Source organism: Canis lupus, chromosome 14 (assembly GCF_011100685.1).
Source record: "Canis lupus familiaris isolate Mischka breed German Shepherd chromosome 14, alternate assembly UU_Cfam_GSD_1.0, whole genome shotgun sequence".
NCBI classification, from domain to species: domain Eukaryota; kingdom Metazoa; phylum Chordata; class Mammalia; order Carnivora; family Canidae; genus Canis; species Canis lupus.
The window spans coordinates 9,176,594-9,202,971 of NC_049235.1; the positions used below are offsets into that span (position 1 = coordinate 9,176,594).

The 26,378-nt window shown below is 36.9% G+C and overlaps 1 protein-coding gene across 5 annotated transcripts in view; it reads left to right on the forward strand.

The window, feature by feature from the left end:
- Positions 1-26,378, forward strand: part of GRM8 (glutamate metabotropic receptor 8) — a 737,042-nt gene that overhangs the window by 328,426 nt on the left and 382,238 nt on the right. For all 5 annotated transcript variants that reach the window (XM_038556627.1, XM_038556630.1, XM_038556631.1 and 2 more), the window contains exons 4-6: positions 7,508-7,643; positions 8,117-8,271; positions 9,310-9,447. In XM_038556627.1, the coding sequence (XP_038412555.1) occupies positions 7,508-7,643; positions 8,117-8,271; positions 9,310-9,447 (429 nt within the window). The remainder of the gene's footprint in view (positions 1-7,507; positions 7,644-8,116; positions 8,272-9,309; positions 9,448-26,378) is intronic.

Consider the following 26,378-nt stretch of genomic DNA (forward strand, 5'->3'; position numbering starts at 1 on the left):
GTTTATGCACCAAACTGACGTCTGTCATGCAGATCTAACAGGTTATATATACAACCAGAAACTTGACCTGATTTACTTAGAACTTGACAGAAATTGTGAACCAACCAACACTGGCAATAATCATGTTACTTAAAAACGTAGTATTTAATATTCTATTTACAGCTTTGTAAGTAATTTCATTCCTAATAATTTAATCCTTCTAGATTGTCAGCACAGTTGGAACTTAGTGGTGTGGCATTGTTTCTTGTTTTATTTTTCTCCTTCCACATTCTTAATAGAGATTTTGTTCTTAAAAATAAGCAACAACTAAAAATTTGATACTTTATCCTTTCAGAATGCTTTAACAAAACTTCTCTATTGAAATTCCAGGGAGTTTTATGATTCGAGTTCTGGCCTATAATTCCAGTTTTGTGCTGTTTATATAGATTGCCTTTTGTTGTTCAATAAATTCTCTTTGAAGAGGAGTTTTGAAATTAAACAATATGATTTTATTAATTATTTGATGTATACTATTATTTTAGAGACAATATCTTCATTTCTCTATAAATTTTAATTTATGTAAATGATAAGTGCTTCTTCACATCCCTATTCAGCAAAGGACCTGTTGGCTTTGCCATTTTGACTGCTCTACTGGCTCTTGAAGGATTGCTTTGCTGGAGAGAGCTGCCTTGCCCAATTTCTAACCCCACCCCAACCCTGCCACCTCAGGAAGGGGCCCACATTCAATGACTGATTGATGTGGAAGTATAATGATCTAATTCAGAACTACTCTGGGAGCCATTCTAGCTCCCTGTGTTGTGGGTAGCTTGTCATTGGGCCACAGCCAGCTGGACTTCTCTGCTCAGTGCTGCTTCCTTTCTTGACCCTCCATAGGGTAAAGGCCAAGGACAAATATGCATTTCAAATTCCTTCTAAGAATCTGCTTTCTGGGGAGCCCAACCTGTAACAACACTGTCTTGGACATGTTTGATCCAGCTTTTTTATAATCTATAGGCAAATGTTAAATGAAACAAAACATGTGGTTGCTCTCATGGCAATCTTTGCCTCTTTAATAGTTGGCACCATTAATCGTTTCATATATTTTACTATTGTATTATTCTTTAAAGATTTAAATTCTAAGTTTCAACCCAGATCTTCAAAATACTTATGGACTCCCTTTGAAAAGAGACTTGGATCTTTAGGGAAGGAATTGGGGGATTGAAAAGGAGAACATAAGTAACTTTTCCCATTCAACTCTTATTGAAATTGTCTTAATCTCATTGTGTTGACCAATAATAGGTGAAAAGTGAAATCTATTCATCTTATTTATAGTATAGATAAATGGACAAGTATCATTTCTCAGAATTTAGGACATTGGATAATATTATAAAAAGAGTGGTGAATGATTCAAGAATATGATCAGTTGACAATCCCATATTTTAGGTCTGAATAGCACTATCTACCCTGTCAGGTTTGGTGATGATACTTATCTGATTACAATGATGATTATTATTAATAACGTAATAAGGTACCACATTTGTATAGACATTTATTATAATGCACTTTTAAAATGGATTCTCTTGACATATCTGGGAGATGATTATTATGGACTTTGTTACAGAAATGAGGAAACTGAGAAGTGAGAGATTTGTCTCAAGTCACACAGAATCCACTCTTCTGATGCTAAATCTGTTTTCTTCCTCACTGCAATATCTTTTTGCACTGGCAAATTAACATATATGAACATACCTTTCCTCTCTCAGACCTGAGATCTCAGGCTACTCACCCATGATATAAAGATATAAAACTTATGAAATGGAATTGTTTACAAATTTGTTCTTGAATCAAAGAAAGCAAATTGTTGTGCCACTCCACAGATAAACAAAGGCTAAGGTATTCTAATTCTTTGAACCCTGATAAAAACTATTTGGGGAGGCAGACCCATTTCAGTGACAACTTCCTCTGAAATATCATGATCCACGTTTTTTACTTCTTTCATGTCACTTATTTTTAAATATACGATTACATGTGTCCTTTTGTTTCTCTCCTTGACTGAGAGGTATTTGAAGGCAGAACTGTGTCATTTCTATTTCTCTATGCCAGCAGTGCCTATTATAAGTCTTCTGTCTATTCACTCATTAAAGGTTTGTTGAAGTCTTTATGTATCAAACATAGTGATAGGTAATATGGGGTATGTGGTAAATGTGAAAGACAACGTTCAGTAGTATTGCAGGTGAGAAAAAAATAACAAAATAAAAGAATATAATTATTGTAGTTGCTTCAAGTGCAAAGGAGAAATGGAATATGGAGTACTTCAGGAAAATCCTTCTGAACACATGCATTTACAGGGATAGTTGGTAAGTTTTGAGGGTGGACTGGTTATATTCTGAAGAATTGTAAGTCAGTTGTGCGAAATTTGCATAGATTCTAAGTATCTTAAGTTCTTTTTTTTAAATTTTTTTTCTTTTCAATTTATTTATTTATGATAGTCACAGAGAGAATGAGAGAGGCAGAGACACAGGCAGAGGGAGAAGCAGGCTCCATGCACCGGGAGCCCGACATGGGATTCGATCCCGGGTCTCCAGGATCGCGCCCTGGGCCAAAGGCAGGCACCAAACCGCTGCGCCACCCAGGGATCCCCAGTATCTTAAGTTCTTAATAGAAGTACTATATTTGTATTTGTGTAGCTGTCATTTGATTTATAAGGGGCAACCTGCTGGGTTTTTTAATTAATCTGTAAATTATCTTTATTTTATTCATCAATCATTTGTATCTATTAAACCATTAAGCAACAGGTATAGTCAATTGTGGATAAGCAAGATGATAGGAAAAGTCTAGACTTGGAGTCAGATGGATGTGGCTCTGAACCTGGACTCCAGCCTGTGGCTAGCTGTTGATACCCTGTTTATCAGAGTCTTCATCAGGTATATGGTGATTAATACCAGCCTTAGAATGCTGTCATTAGGACCAATGAGGTATCAATGAATGAAACTGAGAAAGAATGGTCTTGTGTGTTGTGAAGAGTACATAAAGTGTTCAATTCTAGAAATGATCTCCCATTTATCATTAAACAATCAAAAGAAAAAAATCTACACAAGCAAGGAAATCAGACAGTAAATTCCAGAAAACAGGCAATTATATATTCCTCCATGCAACATTATTTTCCTACACGTCAGGAAAGTGCCAAGCTTTAGAAATTATTTCTTGCAGAACTGGGCACAACTACAGAACAGGAAAGTTGATATACCTTGAATTGTATACAATCAGCACTCTTTCAGGGTGAGATATGGAAAAATAGATGCAGTAGACATATTTTTTGATAGTGGAGAACCCCTCTTCCTCCTGCTTATGCCAGGAGTCGAAATAAAGTCAGAGGCTCTCTTTAAAAATTAAAACATTAGATATTATAAGAAAGGTATTGTAGGTACTATAGGAGAACATATCTTCTAATGAAGCATGAATGTTTGACTAAATTTCACTGGTATTTTAATCAAATTCTGACAGTATAAATGACTTCTTTTGAAGTCACAGGACTGTTTTGAGGGGTGATGGCATTTATTACTGCATTTTGATATATCCTATGCTATCTTTCATCATTAGATAATTTTATAATCTCATCTGGCTTTTCTTGTGTATACATCTCGTCATTTGATTATATTACATGGTGCTAAGGACAGGCAATCTTTGAATGTCTGTAGCTCCTAAAACATAGTAGACCATGAGTGCTTGTGAATGGATTAACTGTCAGACTTTTTTGACTGATGTGAAGATAGGAAGTGTGAATGAATTTCAGGGCTAAGAAAAGAACCCTAACCTTCTAGCTCCAATCATTTGAGAAGTAATACAGTCCACAGTTTAATAAAATATCCATAAGACATCGAACAGCAAAATGCCATGTGGAACAGATTCTCCATAAGTATTTGTTCAGCTGAAATAAGTTAGTTGTGTAGTCCCTCTTTCCAGGAAAACACAAATTGACCCTGCTGACAAATATGAGGCAGAGGCATAAAAAATATGAAATGGATTAAGATTATGTAAAAATCCAACCTAACTAACTCAGCTTTTTACAAACAAAAAAGTTTGATAGATCCTTAGTGAATTAATAAATCAATGAATTCAGACTAAGCTATGTCTGGATCTCCTGTTTGACTCATCTGAAATAGTCATAATAAAATTTTTTCAGCCTTTGTTTCTTCTGGCTATGGAGTCAGTAGTAATCTCAGAATGATACTTAGGATATGACATGTCTTTAATGGGATGCTTAAGTAATCATAGCAATTTAATTAAAAGGACAGTTGTATTTTAAAACAGCTATTATTCCCTAGAGTGTTATAGTTTTGTTCTAACATTTCTATAGTTACCTAATGCTCCTATTCATCAGTTTTTTTTTTATTTTTTGATTTTTGAAAACATTATGCAGTCTTCAACATACCACTGGACTTTGTCTCAAAAGTTTTCTCCTCAAAATATGTGATTGCTCCTTTCCATTTGCATTTCCTAGCCTCCTTTCCAAAGCTTATAGTTTTGCAGAGCTCCATCATTCCCCTTTTCCTGTCATTGATTTAAATATTCCCTCTGAGTGATCTGTTCACTCCCAACCCTTCATCCACCAACTGCATCAACACCTGACAAAACTGTCATTACATTTTCTATCTTCCTCTTTAGCTCCAGATCAGCTTCTTCAGTTTGATGTTCCATGAGTACTTCAAAGACAACCTGTCCTGAAACAAAAATCATTCTTTTCTCCTCTATATACCTGTGTACCCTCCTGTGTTGCTTACTTATTTAATGGTGGCATCACACAGACTATAACACTTAGTGTCATGCTTAGTGGTTTCCATTACCTCACCACTTAGACAAGATCGGCACAGCCTAAATATATACCATTTTTATTTGTAAGTCCTACCTCAATAAAATTGGGGAAAAAAATCGTGTGAAGCTTGATTGAGTCTAGCTCAAATTCTAACAGCTCCATCTGCTCCTCCTCAGTGCCAGTAGCATTATCTTAGACCTCATTTTCCATTGCCTCTTCCAATGATCTCCTAATGGGCCTCAGTGCCTCCTGTGCTTTCCACTCTGGGTTGTCCTCTGCATTAGTGACCTTCATCCATTTTTCTTCTATGAAATGCAATATTCACAGATGACACATATTTATAAGAGAGAAGAAATGGAAACATTGAATGAGGCAGTTAAGCACTTTAATTATGCCCAATCTTCCACAGGACCTACATAAGCCATGCAGGATCTGGCTCCTGTCTACGTCTCATCTTCATCTCATGTTTCTCTTCCTCTCATTCGTTAGCTCTGCTGGTTCATTCCTGCCCTTTCTCATGCTGTCTTAACCCATTCTCTCTTCTTTCTGACTCAACACCACTTCAGGGAGACTTATCCTGAACATTCTTCAATGCAAATGAAATTCCCTTACTCATCCTCATAGGACTTACCAAAATCTTTAATTATATATCTATTCTAGTTGTTTTGTTTTGCATTAAACCTGTTTCATCTACAACATTTCTAAACACCGAAGGCAGAAACTGTGTCTATTATATTCACCATTGCATCACAGCCCCTGTGTAGTATCTGTCAGAGAGTGGGCATGTAATAAATATTTAATGAAGGAATGAATCAATTATCAGAACTATTGCTGGCATATTGGTAGGCTAGCTATCTACAAGCTCTGTCTGTGGATTATGGGCAGTTCTCACCCCTGAAGAGGTTAGTAAGAGTATTGCTACTGTAGGGATAACTTTGACTATACTCTAACTTATCAGAGATATAACCTTCAGTACTCTAGCATTGTTATTATACATTATTGCCACGCATGGTAAGTCTGATCACAACACACTGAACATACCTTGTCTGGCTACCAGACATTTCTTCTTTGTTTGGCTACCTGCGGTTTCTTCCTAAAGCATAAAACTCATCATGTAATTCTCTTGCTTAAGAACTTTTAGTGGATTTATTTGGCATGTCTAACAAAGTCATTCTCAAGCTGGGCCTGACCATTCTTTCCAAACTCCACCCAGCTGGTCTTAACCATAGGCCATGATCAAACAAGGTTTTTTCATACCTTGGCCTCTACTAGAAATGTCCCATTTTTGTTCTTAAATGGATGCATATTTGCATATAGCTCTCTCAAGGACTTGAGTTGCTTCTTCCTCTGTGTTCCTATTGTGTAGGTATATCCTCTTAATTCTAAAATGTACCACATATTCTATGACAATTTATTGGACTGCCTATCTCCCAGACCAGATAGTAACTCCTGGATTAGATTGTGTATTCACGCTGTCCAGCTGAATACATAACATGTGATGGAACCTAGTAATGTTTGGGTGACTGAATATATTGGCAATTGCTTAGAAGTAAAAATGCCTTTGCTTACTGAAGCAATGTTATAAATGATTATTTAATCCTCATCTGACTAAAAAAAAAAAAAAAAAGCCTATTTAAACCATAATGCAACTGAAGCATATTGCTAATATTCCTTTTTCTTCTAATATTAGAATATATTCTCTCTCTAATCCACTAAAATTGAGGAGCACTAATAGGTGGCAGAGATCTTCTCTAAATTTTTCTCTTTGGTCTCTCATTGCCTTAGAAGGAGAAGCCAAAGGAAGAGTTCTTTTCTTTTCTTTTTTTTCTTTTCTTTTCTTTTCTTTTTCTTTTCTTTTCTTTTCTTTTCTTTTCTTTTTTTTTCTTTTCTTTTTTTCCTTTCCTTTCCTTTCCTTTCCTTTCCTTTCCTTTCCTTTCCTTTCCATTCCATTCTTTTCTTTCTGTCTTTCTTTCTGTCTTTCTTTCTTCTTTCTTTCTTTCTTTCTTTCTTTCTTTTCTTTTCTTTTCTTTTCTTTTCTTTCTTTTTTTCTTTTCTTTCTTTCTTTTCCTTTCCTTTTTTAATATGATAATGGGATGAGATTTCTATCATACTGATTTTCTTGGTAGAGACATAATGTCAACTGAGGATTTGAACCTTTGGGATTTGCCTGTGTCTCAAACATTCTCAAAGACCACTTGTCTCATAATATACCATTTTGCTGATGCATACAAATATTGTTGTGATACGGTAAGCTGTAAAATGAAATTAACTTAAAGGAGGTCTACTAATAAATGAAAGTAGGAAAAGGATCTTTTTACCTAACTGGTGGTCTCATCTATAAGACATGCTCTTATTCCAGGCACTTGTTTTTCAACTATGTCAAATGAATCAAAACAGCCATTCTTCTGTACACTCCTTGATTCTCATTACACATTTTATGTCCTTTGGTTTTATTATAGACAGCCACAAAAAAAACTGTTTAAACTTGGAAAATAAAACAGCAACCCTGATGTATGATTAAATAATTGGTGTCATTTATTTCATACATATTATAATGCAAACAAACGTGATTACTTTTAATAGGAGAGAATGACACATTTTGAAAAACAATAGACTGCATTGAATCATATGTTTTTATAAAGTAGCTAACCTCATTAAGTTTGTAAATTAAATAAGTGCCTTTTCTGAGTCACTCTCTCTTTCTTTTTAAAATAGGTGGTGTTTGCATTGCTCAATCACAGAAAATCCCACGTGAACCAAGACCTGGAGAATTTGAAAAAATTATCAAACGCCTGCTAGAAACACCTAATGCTCGGGCGGTGATTATGTTTGCCAATGAAGATGACATCAGGTGCTGATTAATTTTCTTCCTGATGGAGGATTACATTTGCAACACACATCTTTTTTTTTTTTTCACATATTTCATGTTCAATGTAAAATTTTGTGAGATTTCACAGCAGCAACATTCTCATGCAGTTATAGACTGCCTTCCTTCTGCTGCAGAGATGCAACAGCCTTCTAGTTTCTAAGACTGAAATGGCTATAGAGTAAAACCTGAGGACTGAAAGAAATGAGACAAGTAAAGATGATCAACAGAATGGTATGAATGAGGCTAAGGATGAGCCTGATTAATAGGTGCCAGAGTTAAAGTATCCAATATGTTTCTTTTAGAAATGATAAGAAAGACTCAGGCAGTTAGTATGTGACTAATTGTTTAACAGAGACCTACTGAGTGCATATAATTTGATATAATTGGTCTTGTAACATTCATAAGTATAGTATTTCTGGTTAAATATGGTATATTTGTTTGTTTTATTCCTGTAGGAGGATATTGGAAGCAGCAAAGAAATTAAACCAAAGTGGTCATTTTCTCTGGATTGGCTCAGATAGTTGGGGATCCAAAATAGCACCCGTTTATCAACAGGAGGAGATTGCAGAAGGGGCTGTAACGATTTTGCCCAAAAGAGCATCAATTGATGGTAAGGAAAAGCCATAGAATATGTTTCAATCCAACTGAATCAACACTCAAAGGTAAAACCAGAATATTAGCATATGACGAAATGCACCCATTGTTGATGAATCTGGAGAGAATGTTTAATTCCGATGGTAGAATTACCAAGACAGTAACTACTTAACCCAGCATACATTTTTCATTAGGAAAGAGTAACCCATTATATTTTTTTTAAGGGAGATATAGTTGGCCTTAGCTATTTCCATGATATTTCCCTCTAACCTTGCATATTTCCATGGCACAGATGATGGTTACAGCACTGATGTTTGGAGAGTGCTTGCTTTGTAAAAAATGGAGACATGAGGTTGGGCTGACCCCACAGAAATTAATGAAACAGCAAAGATGTGGAACCTCCCTGAAAGGAAGTCTGTCTCCCAGATGGTCTTAGCATCTTAGCATGAAATTCCTTCTTTCCCCATTATCTTTTGGAGTAAGGCATGAGTTCCAGGTAGTCTCCCTTTGATGAGATTGTCCCCTGAGCAGGCTGACACTTTGGCCCATTACCCATGGCCCCATAAAATTACATCAGTGCTGATTAGTTTATTGGATTGGCTGAAAATGGAACATATAAAAAAGATATTTTGACACAGGTAGAGTCATAGAAACCTAGAACATTGGCTCCTGCTAGGACACAGAGAAGAATGAGAAAAGTCTGAGTTGGTTCTGAATATATAGCAGAAGGTTGCTGGTCCCTGTGATGTAGAGGAAAGGGGGAAGTTGTGAGGATGACACCAACAACAGGCTGTCCTGTTAGGTTCATCTGTAGAGCCAGGAGCTGAAATGGGGAAGAGCAAGGGTGATAATATTGTACACTGATTAGCCTTGGCTTTTACCATAAGGGAAGAACAATTTCTGGGCTTCTGATTCTCCCCCATTTGTTAATATGTTTGTTTTATTTTTTTTTCTCATGCAATGATCACAGCATAATATCCATTCAAGAACTCTGACAGTATTTGGGTTTGATTTTGAAAGAATATTAAAATCATACCTTTCTTCTCTGAAATAGGGTTTGATCGCTATTTTAGAAGCCGAACTCTTGCCAATAATCGAAGAAATGTGTGGTTTGCAGAATTTTGGGAGGAGAATTTTGGATGCAAGTTAGGATCACATGGAAAGAGGAACAGTCATATAAAGAAATGCACAGGTACCCGCTGAAATGTTTTCCTTGGTACATTTGTTTTATCATTACCTAGGAAATGAAGTTTTCCTATATGGATAATGATCAGAGTATCTTCTATTTCTTTGTATCTCTTACTAGTTCTCATCAGGGTTGAGTATACAGTCATCATTCAACAAACTTGTATGTACTCACTGGTTCTTACAGTCAACATGTATTTCTTGACCATGTGAAATGTGCCCCAACACTGGGGTATTTGAGTTCTATTTAAAAACATTAAGGGGTACCTGTTGGGTTAGTCGGTTAGGCATCTGCCTTTGGCTCATGTCATGATCTCAGGGTCCTGCGATCAAGCCCCACATTGGGCTCCCTCTTCGACAGGGAGTCTGCTTCTTTGTCTCTCTCTACCCCTTCCCACTGCTTATATGCTCTCTCTCTCAAATAAATAAATAAAATCTTTTAATTTTTTTTAAGATATTGAGTTTCTACTATGGGCAACACATTTTGATAAGCTTGGTGGAATATAGACAAATAAGCAAGAAATGATACTGGTCTCTAGAAACTTAACGTGTAGTGAAGATGATGGATCATAATACATTGCTATAAGACAGTCACTTTTTTTTTCACTATATCCAACCATATATCCTATGATTGTTCTGCATATACTGAATAGCTCTTGCAGCTAGGGCTTTTTGATGCTTTACCTTCTATATCTTGAGCTTAAAAATAATAGTGATATTAAATGTACATATTTTGAATGTAAGAATGAAACATTTTTTTATTTTCAGGTAACATGATTATGTACATTATTCCACTTATGGAATTTTAAAGATTAATTAGAATTAAGTAGTCAATTTGTCAAAACCATAGATACAAAATCAATAAAAAAATCTTATCCATACATATATGCATATGTGGAAACATATGTATATAGAAACACATATGTGGAAAATGAAATTTAAAGAATGCTGCTTATAGTGGGATCAAAAACCATAAAACATCAGGGATAATTTTAACAAAGATCCATAAATCTTCTACACTGAATACTATAAAACTTGAATGAGCATTTTACAATCATTTACCCTTCCCTCACCTACCCCTCACTCCCATATTTTGATTCCTCCTTTCCCTCTAATCACTTACTTTGGAAATAGTTGCTCAACAAAGGTAGTATATGATCAATGCTAGAGCAGAGGTCTAAAGAGAATAAGGACGGGGATGTGAAAAATAGGTGGTGCACTGTGGAGGGGTCTAACTTCAGGCTTCCTGTATGCCAGGCACCCTTCCAGGAACTGGAACAGAGATGAGGTCTGTGTTCATGGGACTTACACTCCAGTGTGCGGAGACAGAGACTAAATAGGGAAACATTTAAATGAACAGAATCTTCCAGATGCTGAGGTGTGCTTACAGGAAATACAAGGGAGTAAATGTGAGGCCAGGTGGTATTGGCAGGGAGGGTGGCAATTAGGCTGTGCAGTCACAGAATGCTTCTCCAAGGAGGTGACATTTGAGATGATACTTGAATGGCAAGATGTTGTCAGTCATGTAAAGACATGATGGCAAGCCATTCCAGAATCTAGGACAAGCCTCCTTTGTTCAAGCCATGGCGGGGGAGGGGGGAGGATGTGTGTGTGTGGCGAGGGGGAGGGTAACACAATCAAGGTGGCTGGTGGCGTGAGGGAGGGAGGGTAGGATAATAAGTGAGTGGGAGAGTGATGGGCCATGAGGCTAAAGAGATAGGTTGGGGTCATGTAATGTAAGTTCTTCATGTTGTTTCTAGAAACTTCAGAGCTATGGGGATTTGGGCTTTATCCTACCTTAGGGTAGAATTACTGAAGACTTTTCATCTAGGGCATTGCTTAGATACCCTTTTCAAGCAGCTTCCTCTGGCAAAAGTATAAGAAGAACTGGAAATCAGGAGAGAGAAAGTAGAAAGGTCAGTCGAGACCCACCCAGTAGTCCTGGTGATGGACAGTCACAGCCTAGACCAGGATGCGCAAGTCAGGGCAGAACACAGAGGAAAGAAGTCCTGGGAAGTTGTATTGACAGTACGTGGTGGGTGACTAACACTGGGGTGGGAGTAAGTTATAGAGGCTCTGAATGTGAAATCCCTATCAGCTAGGTATATGTGATGTAATTAGTGAGCAGAGAAGACAGAGGAATTGTCGATTTGTAGGGGATGAACTTGAATTTGGTTTTTTGAGATAGCCCCATGGAACTGCCCAGCAGGTGGCAGCATAAGGTCTGGGACCCCACAGAGAACTGAGCAGTAAAAATAGGCTCAGGAGTGGCAGATGGGGACCTGGAAGTTAAAGGCAAGGGCAGAGATGCAATTGCCAGAGGAATTGGAGCAGAGCTAAGGGATAATGACTGAAGATTCTAGGGGAGGAGCCAGGAAAGGCAAGTGAGCATGGTAGGAGAACAGTCTCAGTGTGCAGGAGAAAAGATGGGATACGGGCAGTTTCAGTGCTGCTGAGAGGTGTGGCTAAGGGATGAGAAGTGTGAGAGACTCAGATTGTGAGGGGCTGAGATAGAGCCAGAATAGAGGAAATGGGGGAAGGAATGCTTTTAAAAAAATGTTTGACAAAGAAAGAAAGTAGATATGGTGAAAATCTTGAGAAAGAAGTAGGGTTACAGAAGTTTTCTTTAGGAAAGGGCACATTTGAGCATGTTTTCAGATAAATATAGCATTCAGAAGGAATGACTAGAGAAAGAGAAATTAGCTGTGGGATAGGATCTTGATAGATGCTTTAGGGAGAGGCATTAAGAGGGAGATGTTACCTTAAATTATGTGATTCACTTGGGGATAAAAGATACAGAATTGTTCATTAGTACAGGGAGAAAAATCCTAATTAAAAGCTAGACTTAGACATAGATGTTATGGAACTTCAGAAAATATATGACTGTAAGTTCAGTTTGTAAAACTCAAAATTTCATGGAGATGATGAGTGTTTGATAAGGAAGATTTGAAAAAGAGCTTCTAAGAGGAGAGAAAAGGTCAGCCAGCAAGGCAAAGGCACAGAGTAGGACACGGCTTGGAGATGTGTGCAGGATAAGGAAGAGGTCCAGCTTATTGGGGAGAAGCGTGCAAGTTAAGGAATAATGGGAAATAAAGAGGACCTAGTTTTTAGAAGGATTTGAAAGGGGAGTTTATGGAGTAACTTCTGTGTTTTCATTCAGATATATTTTACACTGGGTTTAACTCTGATTGCTGAATGTTACTGTTTGATTGTGTACACACATTCACATTCTATTGTTATTTATACCATATTAAAGAAAGTCGACCAGTTAACAAAGTAACCAACTCTATTTCATATATATGTGTGTATATATAAAGAATTTATATATATATATAAAGTTGGTAGGAAATTAGTTATTAATTAATCATAATTGTTTACTAGTTTTCAGAATAACCAGTTTCTCTAAATTCCTATTTCCAAAAAAAAAAAAAAAGAAAGTTGATGTCCTTTTAGCATTTGTAGATAGTGTATACTGATTCCTATTTCAGGCATGAAAAATTCTGACCAGGGTTGTGGTACAGTCCAGACTTGGTGGCATATCTGCTTTAGATTCCTTCAATTTATTTGGGTGTTGCTAAAATCGTAAAGATCTGTTAGTTAGAACTATTTCTAATGCAATAAAAATGGTATTTACTCCAAGTGCTAGGGCAAGCACTAATCCCTTAGGGAATGGGATTAGTAAACAGATTTTCAGACAAATTCCATTGTGAGTGATACTGAAATAACTTGTTTCTGGGTGGAAAAGAAATAAATGATGCAGTGCTCTAACTTAATTTGTTTTTAAAGATTTATTTATTTGTTTTAGAGAGAGAAAGAGCTTGTCAGCGGGGGTAGGGGTGAAGAGAGGGAGGAAGAGAGAGAGAAAAGCAGGCTCCCCACTGAGTGCAGAGTCTGCTGCAGGGGCCGGGTGCTCTGTTTCACAACCTGAGATCATAACCTGAGCCAAAATCAAGAGTCGGCCGCTCACCCTACTGAACCACCCAGGCACCCTATAACTTAATTTTTTAAAAACGGTAACACATGAATATTTCCAGATATTGAGAGAAGATATTTGTGCCCCACATTACTATCAGCAGTCAGTTTTCACCTCTGTTTTTGGGGAGGAAAGATGATCCTAAAATGTTAGTAGTCAAATATACTTAAGAAGGAAAACCTATAGATATTCTGGAATAGGGGTGTCCAGGGTTTGAAAATTATTTGTATTTCCAATTTATCCAGAATGAATAACAGATGTGCATGTTTCAAATTTCAGCCTTACAGGGTTCATGTTTAACCATCCACAGTGAGTCAAAAAGTTAGGGAACTGTATTAAAAGGGATATCTACAAGGGCCTTTTTGCTGCATTTAGGGTATCATTTGTGGGTTATATTTTGAGTAAAATTTTACATTAGGCAATGATAATCTGTGAACTTAATTATTTGCTTCCGTTGGGGGCAATACTGGCAATGTATTTACATGGATAAGAAAGTGCTTCCCAGCAGGGTAGGGCTTCTGTCTTATCAATTTTTGGGAGATAGAATGTCTTCAAGCAGTGAGGAGCATCCTCTTCCGAAAAAGAACTTGGTGCAAACAGTTTTCTGAGATAATTTTTCCTCCTAGAATCTCAGGAAAGCTTTCAAAAAGATGTGATATTACTGTTAACTTTGATATGCTGGCCAAATTCCAAAGTGAAGCAATTCCTACCATCCACTTAGCTATTTATGTAGTTATTATGCTTCTGAAAGCTGCTGAGTTCTGAAAGCTACTACTACTTAATCCTACTTAAAATTCCCTTTGTCTTTCTCAAGAAGCAAAAAGGATTCTTTTGTACTTGTTATCAGTGGTGATGGGTGTAATTTTATAGACATTTATCTGACCCCTCCCTCCCTTGTTCCACTCTCAGGCTTCATGCCTCTCCACTGTGCACAACCCAGACACCCACAGCCCCCCAAGAACTGTGGGTCTTCATCATCTCTGTCTTTGCATGTTTTTTACAGACCCATTTCCCTACTCAGGTCTCTGTCTGAACTCCTCTCCCACTGATCCCCTTTACCACCTCATTTTTTCTTTATCCCATCTTTTCTCTGATCAGTCCCTAATCAGCCGTTGTTTTGTCCAGCAAGAATTTCATTGGCAGTGGAGAATTTTTCTTTTGAGGTCTTGCTTGGCTTTTTTATGACTGTCATTCTGATTTATCGTCTTCCACAGTGAGGCCTGATAGTATTGCAGGACTGGAATATGTGGGAAGTGGTCCTAGGTCTGTGCTCCCCAGAGACGGGCTCCCTCTTGGCTCACACTGTGTCCTGGCCTTCATTTTTTCATCCTCAATTTGAATAGCTTTTTGTGCTCTTATCAAAACAATATCCCAGACCAACTCCATAAATTCAGTTGGTCCAGAGAGCATCTTAAAACCTCCCTTTGCCTAATTTATCTGTTTATTCATCATGATTCACTTGATCATTCATTTTGGATGACCTGCCTTGTGCCAGACACTGTGCTACAGATACAGAGACAAAGAATGGACCACTCTTATCCCTTTATTGCTCATATGCATATACACTGTTTTACTTATGGAATCTGAAGTGTTTTCCTTGTCTGTTGGGTTTTAATCCTTAGCTGGGAGCTTGGGAAACTGCTGCTTGGCCTGCATATGGCTGACAGTCTGATGCTAAATGGTGGTGAGCATATGCTACTTGAAATGGCGTATTGATTCTTATTTATGATGATAGAAATAGTGGTAATGGAAAAAGCAATGCACAGATATGTTTCTTCCCACAAACAAGCAATTCTGTCAGTGAACCAAATAGCAAGTTCAATAATTAGCTCCCCGAAAGGCCTGTCGATTTATTATGTAGGACCAGAGTAACTAACTAGATGACTTCTCAGATGTAACTACCTCTTCACAGTCCTCTTTTTGCTTTGGAAGGCTATAGAAGGTGGAAGCTTTCACCCATGCACCCAGGGCACGTGGAGACCATATGAGTCAACTGGGTGGTTAACAAGAGAGATGGATTTAGACAATTTGATTTGGTGACTCCAAATGAAAGGAAACTAAGGTAACTTTCCCTGTGTTAAAATATGTTCTGCCATCCTTATAATGCTCCTTGCCCCTTGTCTAGAGTAAAACTCTTTGGGGCTCAATGCCTTTACATTAGCACCATGAGGTGGTTGTTAGCCTATATGCGGCTGTTGTTAGTGAGTACAATAGCAGAAATCCCAGAATGACCTATTTATGCCACTTCTGAGATTTCCATATTGAATTTCAATAGATAGCAAAACAGGCATTGATTTCAGCCATACTAGATTTCAGAATTTTAGAGATTGGTTGTAAAATCAAGATCATTCTCTCATTTTCTAGATGAAGAAACAGGAACCCAGAAATATTAAGTGAATTGTTGTCACACAGTCTCAGGGCTGCAACTACAATCTTGGTCTGTTTTATTTAAATTTATCCTTGACTTCTATATCCTCAATTTATTTTATTATTTACTTATTTCAGAGTATTACCACATAGTTGGAAAATACTTTTTTCCTTTATAATACTTTATGTATGACAGCAATGCATTATAGAATTTTAAAATCAGCTAAAAGTGAAATAGAAGTAGCATATTGGGTGTTACATAATCCTATAGAAAATGGTATTTTACTATTCTTCATATTGATTTTCAATGATATATGTAGTATTTGCGAATAGGTCTTGAAAAGAACATATACTTTTTATCCATTTCCCTGGCCCCCTGCCCTTTAGAAAAATAGACCTAGGACTATAGTTTAAAAAAATAAAAAATAAAAATAAAAAAATAAAAAAAATAGGAGAGATTATCAACTGTAAGTTCTCATAGCTCTAAGTCCAGTGGCACTGAATTATAGCAGTTCACTTTGCTAAATTGTTCATTTATTCATTTCCTTATATTAAAAAAACTCACTAATTTTAAAGCAGTTCAGGAGGCACTATAATGTATAATAGCACTTCTAGAACTTTTTTGTGCACCTAAATTAACTGAGCATCTGGTTAAAATTCATAGTCTGGGGTGAGGCATTCTACATTTCTAATGGGTCCCAGCCACACTTTGAGTAACAGGGGATATTACAGTTAGTTTATAGAGATAGCAACAGCACCTGATGTTCAATTAGCAGAATAAATATTCAGCTATGCTAAAGATTACTGATAAACCCAAGATGTTCTACAGAAGATCATTTAAATGAGACTTTAAATTGTCAAATGCAAAACTCTATAATCAAAAGTCTATGTTGTATATACAATCTTCAATAAGTATTTAGATCAGTAAAGTATAAAGATATAGTAGTGTGTGTGCATGTATGTCTGTCCTCATTAGGAAATTTGAAAGTGGGAAGCTTTATTGCTAAATTTAAAGAAATATACACAGATGCACCTGTATCTTCAAAATCTGCAAAGTAGATTGCAAAGTTTGCCATGTCAGGAACCAAAAATACTCTGAAAACTTAAAAATTACACTGTCAGTCATAAATGCACATAGAGTAAAAGAGCTGGAAAGGCTCATAGAGATCATTTTGTTTTATTCTTTCATTTTACAGAAAAGGAAATTGAGACCCATCTGGTTTAAGTGAGTTGTCCAAAGCCCTACAGCTATCCAAGGTGATGGTAGGACTGAAATCTATTTGTACTTGGTTCTTTCCTCAATCCTTTCCTGCCCAGAGGCCTTTCCCAGCAAGCATCTGAGTTATACAGATACATTACACTATTTTTTCCCCAGTGTAGTATCCTAAATACTTCCCCAATGGCCACCAAAGTTCCAGTATCCTCTCTTTGGCCCTTCTTGACTACTAAGGAGGTCAGGTTGACGCTCTTGGTCTGGGAAGCACTAATACTGTTAGAATTAATAGAAGTGTGGAGTACCTTCTAATTAGAGTGAACTTCAAGGGTATGTAAACTCTCACGTTTTTCAGGAATAACTTAAAACAGAGAAACACCCATTCTACAGAATGAAAATGAATTTAGAAGCCTAGGAAACCCTTTCTGCAAGCATTCAATGGACTCTGACATTAGCTTGATTGGTTGGGACTCACAAAAATCAGGATGAACATGATCTCTGGAATATTACCCTGAAGGACTAAGAAATGGAAAAAGAAATACAGACAATCAGGTGACAGTTAAGTACTTCTGAGAACCAATTATTTGAAACATTACAATAATACTTGGGTCATTGAAAATGAGGGAGGAGTGAAAAGCACAGAAAACATTAGAAAAAGCTGTCTTTTTCTCAATGATTTCTCAATTGAGGGTACCAGTTCATTAAAACAAAACAAACAAAACAAAACAAGAAAATGAAGAAAGAATATACAGGTGGCTAAACATTAGGAGAATTTGGTATCTCTCCCCCTACTTAAAAAAAAAAAAAGAATACAACACAGTCACATACAAGGGGTTAATTATTTGTATTACAAAACAAATATTTTATAAGAAGCTTTATTTTGGGATTCCTTTAAACCCATGGGATTTGAGGGACTCCTGTGGCTACTATGAATTGTTGAATTTACCGTAAACTTTTAGGAACACATCCAAACAAGAAGAACTGTGTATTTGAATAATGAATTGAATACATTAAGACAAAAAGGCATAAAATGAGGTGTGACCAGAGTTTACTAAGGCTTATTGAGTAAAGTTCCTGGAGAGTCTTATTTTTGGTTATATGTGGCATTTGTTAAAACTGTGTCATGCTAAACCTCTCCCTCCCTCTCCTCAAGGAGCTTATGTTTTATAAAAAAAGACCATAGGGATGCCTGGGTGGCTCAACGGTTGGGTGTCTGCCTTCAGCTCAGGGCATGATCCTGGAGTCCTGGGATCAAGTCCTGCACTGGGCTCCCTGCATGGAGCCCGCTTCTCCCTCTGCCTTTGTCTCTACCTCTCTCTGTCTCATGAATAAATAAATAAAATCTTAAAAAAAAAATCATAAAAATATTAAGTGATTAGTTTGTAACTTCTTAGTAGGCAGGGCCAGTATCCTAAGGACTTAGAATATGCTTAACATTAAATATTTGTTAAATTAGTTAATTGGTCAAAACTGATGGTCAAATACTCCTCTTGCTCTCCATTCTAATCTTTCAGACATGATGCATGGGGCCTAGTTTGGCATACATTTAGCTGACAAATATTTTAATTGTTGGAATTAATTTTTACATATTTTTGATGAAACAAAAAGCTCCATACAAATGGCTATATTAAAAGGGTCTTTACCATAATTTAAGAATAAAATGAACTCTTCTGGTAGTTTATCTGTCTTTAAATTCCAGACTGCATTGCTAATATAGAGATGAGAATATGGTTCAAGAAACACGTACAGGCTTATATCCATCATTCAAATTCTAATTAGAAAATTTGGTTTCCTGATTATAAATGTCATACTCTATAGTGTGTTTACAAAAACTACATTTATATTATCGGCAGGGGGGGTGCAGGGGGAAGTATCGTATATCCATATTACTACCACTATGGTAACAGAATAATGAAAAGATAATTAGGAAAACATGATGGAAAATATCAGCTGAGAATATGTTTATTTATTCAATTTAATCATGTTTATTAGTTTATTAGTATATCGTTGATTTTTTTTCCCCACAAGAACACAGGCTCTGTGAAGGCAAGGATTTTGTTTTTTCTCTGTTGCCTCCTGGTGCATAGGATGGCATCTGGCACAAATAGGGCTTTCTTAAGGTATTTGTTAAATGAGTTCAATTCAGCTTATTTATTGTCTGCTTTTTGTCAGACACTGTATAATAGATGTCAAGGCCGTGTTGGTGAATAACACAGATATGGTGTTTGCCCTCACAGGGCTTACAGTATAACTGAGAAGATAAATGAGTCATGTCTCTGCAATGACTTGTGTTGTGGTTCGTGAGTGGGAGTGTATATCAGGGAGACCTAATGTAGTATAGAGGAGAAGAATGGTGTCATTTGTGTTGAGACTAGAATATGAGTGGCGTTCAGACAAGATGAAGAGGTGATCAGAAGGATTGTTATTTCAAATAGAGGGAAGCACAAAGGCCAGCAGACAAGAGAAAGAATAGTGGCTTGAGAAACTGACAAGTTCAGTATGGCTGTGGTAGAGCATAGGGTGGGAAAATAGTAAGAGAGAAGGATAGGCAAGGGACTGATCAAGTAAGATTTTACAGGGCTCATGAGGGAGTCAAAGTTTGTTTTGAAAGGCAATGAATAGCCACTAAAAGGTTTTAAGCAGATCAGTGACATAATTGGATTTCCATTTTAGAAAGATTATTCTGGTTGTAAGCATAATGCTGGTGAGGCATAGTACTGAGGAAGGGAGACCAGTTAGATATTCTAATAATTCCTCCAGAGACGAGATAGATGGGCCAGGTTATGATGGCCACACTGCCCTGGGGATGGGGAGAAATGGACAACATAGGAGATATCTAAGTAGTTGATTATGTGAATCTGAAGCTGAGAAAAAAGGCCTTGCTGTAAGTGAGAAAGTTAGGACTCAGTAGCCTATAAATAAGACTAGGTGAAAGAGACTCAGAAAGTACGTGGAAAGCAAATTGGAGAAGGCCTTTGTCAGAGGTCAAAGGACTCAGCTTTCAGGAAATATATTGAAGCAAATGACTCTGAAATTCTGGTTTTTCTGGGAATTGTCCTCAGGATCTATGGGTGGACTGCCTAAGGAAATATTTCTGATCTAAAACCCTAATTCCTTCCCCAGTGTCTCTGCAGCTATAATTGATTGGTTTAAGGCAGCTGCTTGACACAAGTTGGACCATCAGAGTCCCTCCAAGCGTTATTTAAAACTGGAACTGAAGGAAGAAGATCAGTCCCTCTTGGGGGGTGAGAGGAGGCAGTGCTGTGAAATATGAAGCTGGGGAGATTGTCAAGTTCCTCACCATGAGGAGAAAGTTGTTCTGATATTGACATGTAGACAGAACAGAGATGGCAAATGGAAAGAGTTCTAGAATCAAGACTTTAACTGTGTCCTTCCAGCAGGTATGTTAGCTAGTTCAAGGTACTTCCAATTAAGTTTCTCTATCCTTAGCATAGCATGCAGACTAGGATATGGTAATAATACTGGGCAAGATTAGAGGAGATAGTATGCTTATATAAAACTCATTGTCTGCTACATAGAGAGTACAGCAGGTACTGTTGCTTACTTTTCCAAGAGCAATTTCCCTTGTAATCCAGCACCATCCAGTAGATCTTTCTGTGATGAAAACAATTTTCTCTGTTTGTGTTGTCCAATGGGGTAGCCACTAGCCACATGTGACTATTGGTCACTTGAAATGTGGCTAGTGCAACTAAAAAATTGAATTTTATATTTTATTTAATTGTATTTGGTTTACATTTAAATGTAAATAGCCACCTACATCAGATAGTAGGAGTCTAGGCTGACAGACCTATAGAGCAACCATTTTGTTTTAACGTATAATCCATGTAGCCCAGTTAATTTTGATTGGTCTGGTGCAGTTACGATGGTCCTATCCTGCTTGTCAGAGTTTGGTTGAAAGAGTAACTTGTGATACAGTTCTGATCAAGGAGATAGATGGAAAAGTTTTCTAGGACCTTTAAGTTAGTGTGAGGAGGGAAGTCTTTTTGTTCTGGTTTTTGTTATGTCTGCAGTTGGTGCCTGGGACTGCAGCAAGAGAATGATGTTGATGGTAGCACAATAGAAAAATAGAAAGAATCTCAGTCATTGCTGACATCTGTGAACTTCTGAATTAACTAGCTCTGGGATGCCCTTCCATTTTTATGATATGAGATAATAATAAATCCTCTCCATTTTAAAGCCATTCTGCATTGCATTTTCTATTATTTGCCACTGAAAGCATCCTGACAAATGTAATGTATTATCAATAAATGAAATGATTTCTTTAACATGACATGAACGTGCCTCATTTTAAGAATACATAAAAAAATTAAAATTCTAAAATCAGGAGGTTAATATTTGTAATACAAACAAATTATTTATATTAAATGGATTCATCACAGGTTTCTTAAATACTGACTTCCCAGTGACTATAAAATGTGATTTGATTTATTAAAATTAAAATGATATACAGCTTTTCAGCATTATTTCACTAGCATATTACTATGAGAATGCTCCTTAATTTATCAAAATAATTCACCTCTCAGTTCCTTTAAGCAATATGCCCTCTCATCTACAAAAGTATTATTTTACAGATGGTGGTGGTATGCTACTTACCACCCAGACAGAAAGTAATTTATCTAAGCATTTTTCTTTGCAGTGTAAGTGAAAACCTGTTCAAAGTGCTAGCAAGTTTATCAACTAAATCATAAGACCTAAGAAGAAGTAGATGTTTCTATTATGTTTTCTGTGTGTAGTAGAATTCTCAGCTTCATTGGTAGATACTCAAATGTTACACCTTAGCTGTGTGATCTTGGACCTGTAATTTAACCTCTAGAAATTATTGCTAACATGCTAGTTTTTCCTGTCTCTAGATGGGAGTTTTCCTGTCTCCAGTCGTGGTTCTAATCAGTGGACCTATCTTTTACAAAGTCCATTCCTATTGCTCTAGTTCTTTCTTGTTACCAAAATGCTCTTTAGCTAAAATATGGAGTTTACAATGTAGAACTTGTATTGTTTTTAGAAAATTCGTTTATTTACGAAGCTCTCCACTACATCCTAATGGTGAGATGACTTGAGCATTTGGTAGGAAGGGAGGTAGTAGTCTAACCAACAATGATATCATTTCATCTTTGTATTACTTTCCATTAAACCATTGACCCATATAGAACCTTTTAGCTATGGGTTCATTTGCTTACATCACCGTGAATAATAGTTAGAAATGTAGATTTTCATTTGGGAAAATGATTAATATCTTTTATTGAGGACATTAAAATGCAGGTTTGAATTTCCCTTTTGTTCATGGCTCATGAAACACCAAAGCTTTCCCTAGCCTTGCTGTGGGAAGTGAGAATATGCTCTACATCTGTCTCTTACCCAGATCTTTTTCAGAAAGAATATAGACAACGTTAGCTAAGCAGTTAGATGGGAGCAATATTCAGTTCTTTGCCAAGAGACATCCAGGATTCCAAATGTGCTGATTCAGCAGACCACAGTCAGATTATCTCAAACTGAAGAAAAGTTTAGGAATCCATCAGAATACATGATAATTTAAATAAAATTCAAATCCCACTAGCCAACAGAAAATCAAGGAACATTAGAGAGGGAAGGAAACTTAGAGGTCATTTTATCCAACGTTTTGCTGAGCTTCACCTCTCAGACTGATGCAAAATGAGGACAGGGAGTGCACAGAAACACTTCAGTTTTACTGATTAGTAGAACTCGTGAAGGCTTTTATTGGTGCAAAATGAGGCTTTCTCATTGACTCTAAATAGGCTTATTAGCAGCACACAGGATTTCCATCGTGATCTTCTCTTTGTCCCTAGTCAGAGTGAGAGTGGAGGTCTGAAGCAGGCTGATAGCTGTGAAAGTGAAAGGTACCAACAGACCAGAGTGCAGAGAAGGGCTGGTTGCCAGCTTTGGGTTCGGCACCCTGAGGAGTGTCATTTGTCTGAGCTACTTTATGAAACAAAAGCCTTCTTTTGTGTATTTGTACCTAATGAAAGGGTTGGTGGTGTAGCTGATTCACAGGAGCAGAAAAACAAATAATTCATATTAGTTTAGGATGCCCACCTACCCCCTCTTTTTCAGGAGCATTAGTTTACATTTCAATACATGGCCAGCATTCTGGGCATTCTGGCTGGATATTTCCCAGAGGATTTTTATTAATTGGTATGAAGGTTTAATTCACTGCAGTCCAGAAAATGGTTTAGTTTTTTCCCCCTGCCTACTGAGAGAAAATGTCCCCGTTACTGACTTTTCGTGGGGTCAGTCTACATCATCACTGAGACTGACACAAAAACCAACTGCAGACTGCTGTGCTGGCTGCATGACTCACATTCTTCCCCCAAAGGCCTCGGGTTTGATTAAATGTTTAAATGACCTTTTAGGACAGATGATTATGGGGATGGGCAAACAATTTGTTCTCCAGCTCTTAATAATTTTGGTGTGTATTTGGGGTTAGTATAGACTGAGTTGGGAAGAGTGTGAATAAGAGACTCAGGTTATCATTAGGGATGAGGATTATGAAGATGATAATACTTTTGATATAAATAATTAGTGACTATGATTTGCCAAAAGAGGGGCAAATAAACACAATTTCTCATGACCAGCCCCTCCTCTCCCTCTCAAAGACAGACACACATAGGGTATTCTGTTACTGATGACTTTCTAACCACACAAGAGCTCAGTGTTCCTCAAAGACCACAGCCCTGTGGCCAGGGAACTTTGTCCCTTGATGATTCTCTGGGTAGCTTAGTACTATCTTTCACATGGCAAATGTAATTCAAGAGTAGGTTTATTTTAAGGAAATATTTAGGCAAACACTGTAAGCATTCAGAAACTACAAATAATCTCATTATTCAGTCTGTCCTTTTGGAATATTACAAATTGGCTACAGGTTTTACTTCCTCAGTCTTAGGAATCTATCTCCAGTTGACTTTTTTTCTTGAAAAAGTAGTTTCTCTTGGTTTGATTTTCAGGTATATCTCATCCTCATTTAGGGTCCACATTGAAAGCTTCTTTTTCAAGAAACCCAGAAGGGGCATACTTAATCCGATCACCAGGCTCTTAGCATATAAATCTCTTGAATGAGTCCACCTTGATGAGACTCATTTCCAGAATAATGCTTTTCTATCCTTCCAAAATATAGCCTACCTTTCTTTTGGCCCTAGGACACTCATTCATTGCCACTCAGAATAAACACGAGGCAAACATCAAAGTTTAACTTCACATTTTATATATTTTATTACCTAGGAAGTTGGCTACATATGAACTATAGTAATTTAGGAATGGGGGTATTACTCAAGAAAGTCTCCATACATATATATTTTGGATAACAAAATTTTGACTCTGTAAGATAAATTAACTATGAAGTTTTTAAGAAAAATATGTATTCAGTGACTTCATTTATGTTACCATGCCTTTAATCTATAGGCATTAATGAATTCGTGTGGCCTGCTCAGAAATTAATGAAATCTGTTTATACTACGGATAAAAAAAGGAGAACAGAGAGTTTAGAGAAGTTAGTCTTAGATGATTTTATAAACAAATATGCTTTAATTTTTAATTTTTGAATACATTCACTAATTCAAGAATGGTTTTAAACCTTCAGGGAGCAAGAGTGGCATAGGAATGGATGGGCATTTCTAGCTATCCTCTACCTTCAAATGTAACTTTTCTGAAATAAAATGAGGAAACCCAATTTATGTAATAACAAAGGTTCTTATCTGAATCCAAGGGCAAGTTTGTTTTTTTCCTTAGGAAATGTAAGCTTCTGATGGGCAGGAAACTGTATTTTCTTATCCTTTGTGGCACACAATATCATTTCTCTTCAAGTGCCTTATAAATAGTATGGGGTGGTAAAATGTAAATGGTAAAATTTTCATCCTATTCTTTATAATCACAATTAACCCAGGTAACCCTGTGCAGATACAATGATGTTTTACTTTATTTAAGTTGGCTAACAAGGTCTCTATCATCAAACCACAGCAAATGTTGTAACAGAGACTTCATGATAGGGACATTCTGCATATTAATATAAACTGCAAAATTAAATCTGAGCTTCCTCACATTATTGACAAGAATTGCATATACCCTTGTCATACCCATAACCCATCTTGAGATCAACAAGTTAAGTACTTAAACCAACAGATGAAGAAAACAGAGCAGCAAAATTCCAGACACATTTATACCCCTTATACCTAATTTCTCTATTAAGGCTGAATTCATTCTCTGTTCCCTATCCTTAAATATCCCATGATTTCCTGCTATACCCCAGAATCCCCTGGGCTCTTTTTCCTGCTCTCTATTTCCCAGATCATTCAAAGACATTTAGATGCTAATTAAGACAGAGGTGGGTACTCTTCTGGCTATTCTAAGGGTACAGAGGACAGGAAAGAGCAGGGTGGGATGGGAGGGTAATCTTGGATTGATTTTGTACTCCATCCATGTTGATGGTTGCCTCTTGTTCAGAACTTCCATTTTAAGAAGTTAGGACTTTGTGGTTGGATGTGTGTGTGCTCCTCAACTCTAGAAAATTCTGAGTTTATCTAATTCTTCACTAGGCTTTTAAACTACATAGTATGTCACTGTAGGAATATGCCAGGAAGGGGCAATGAGTCTGATTGGTGTCCCTGCAAACCCAATCATGGTCCATAACCATCACTAATGGATAAGGAAGGTGTTGGATAATGTGAGGTTTGTGCTAAAGTGTTGGTTCATCTCTGAGCTCATCATCAGGAAGGCTCATCATCCTGAGCTCTCACTCAGGAAGGCCAGTTGAAAAGCAAGAGTCAGCTTTGGATATAGAGGTGAGAGTTAGTGGCTGCCCATAGGACAGGACTTTGAGGTATCAGAAAGGCATTCTGTTCTTGGAAATACTTTTCTCACCTATTTGTTGATGAGTGAGACTCCAGGTACAGTATACAAAGCCTGCAACTTGTCTTACCTGTCTGACTATGTCAGAACTCCTTGCTATATGCCTATAGAGACCTATACTCACTTTTACATAATTACTTACTTATAACTTTATTTATGGGATTGTTTGATTGATTTCCTGTTAAATGATAAAATCTATGAGGATAAGGAGCATGTCCTTGTTGCTTATCTTCATGTCTACTATGCCTGCCACTTAGAAGACACCAGATAAATTTGTTGAATTTATCACCCTAAAAATACTTCTATGGTAGGTAATGCATTTATTAGGTTTACACTATAATGAAAGACAGTTCTCCGCAATGGAACATGATCTCCTTTTTTTTCTCCTAAGTAATTTTAGTTGCTACATGAACTTTAAAGTTGCGAGATTGGGCTATGACTCAATATGTGCATAAACCCCCTAGCAAATAACGTGCTTCATTTTCCTTTACTTAAGGTGAGAGAATAGGAT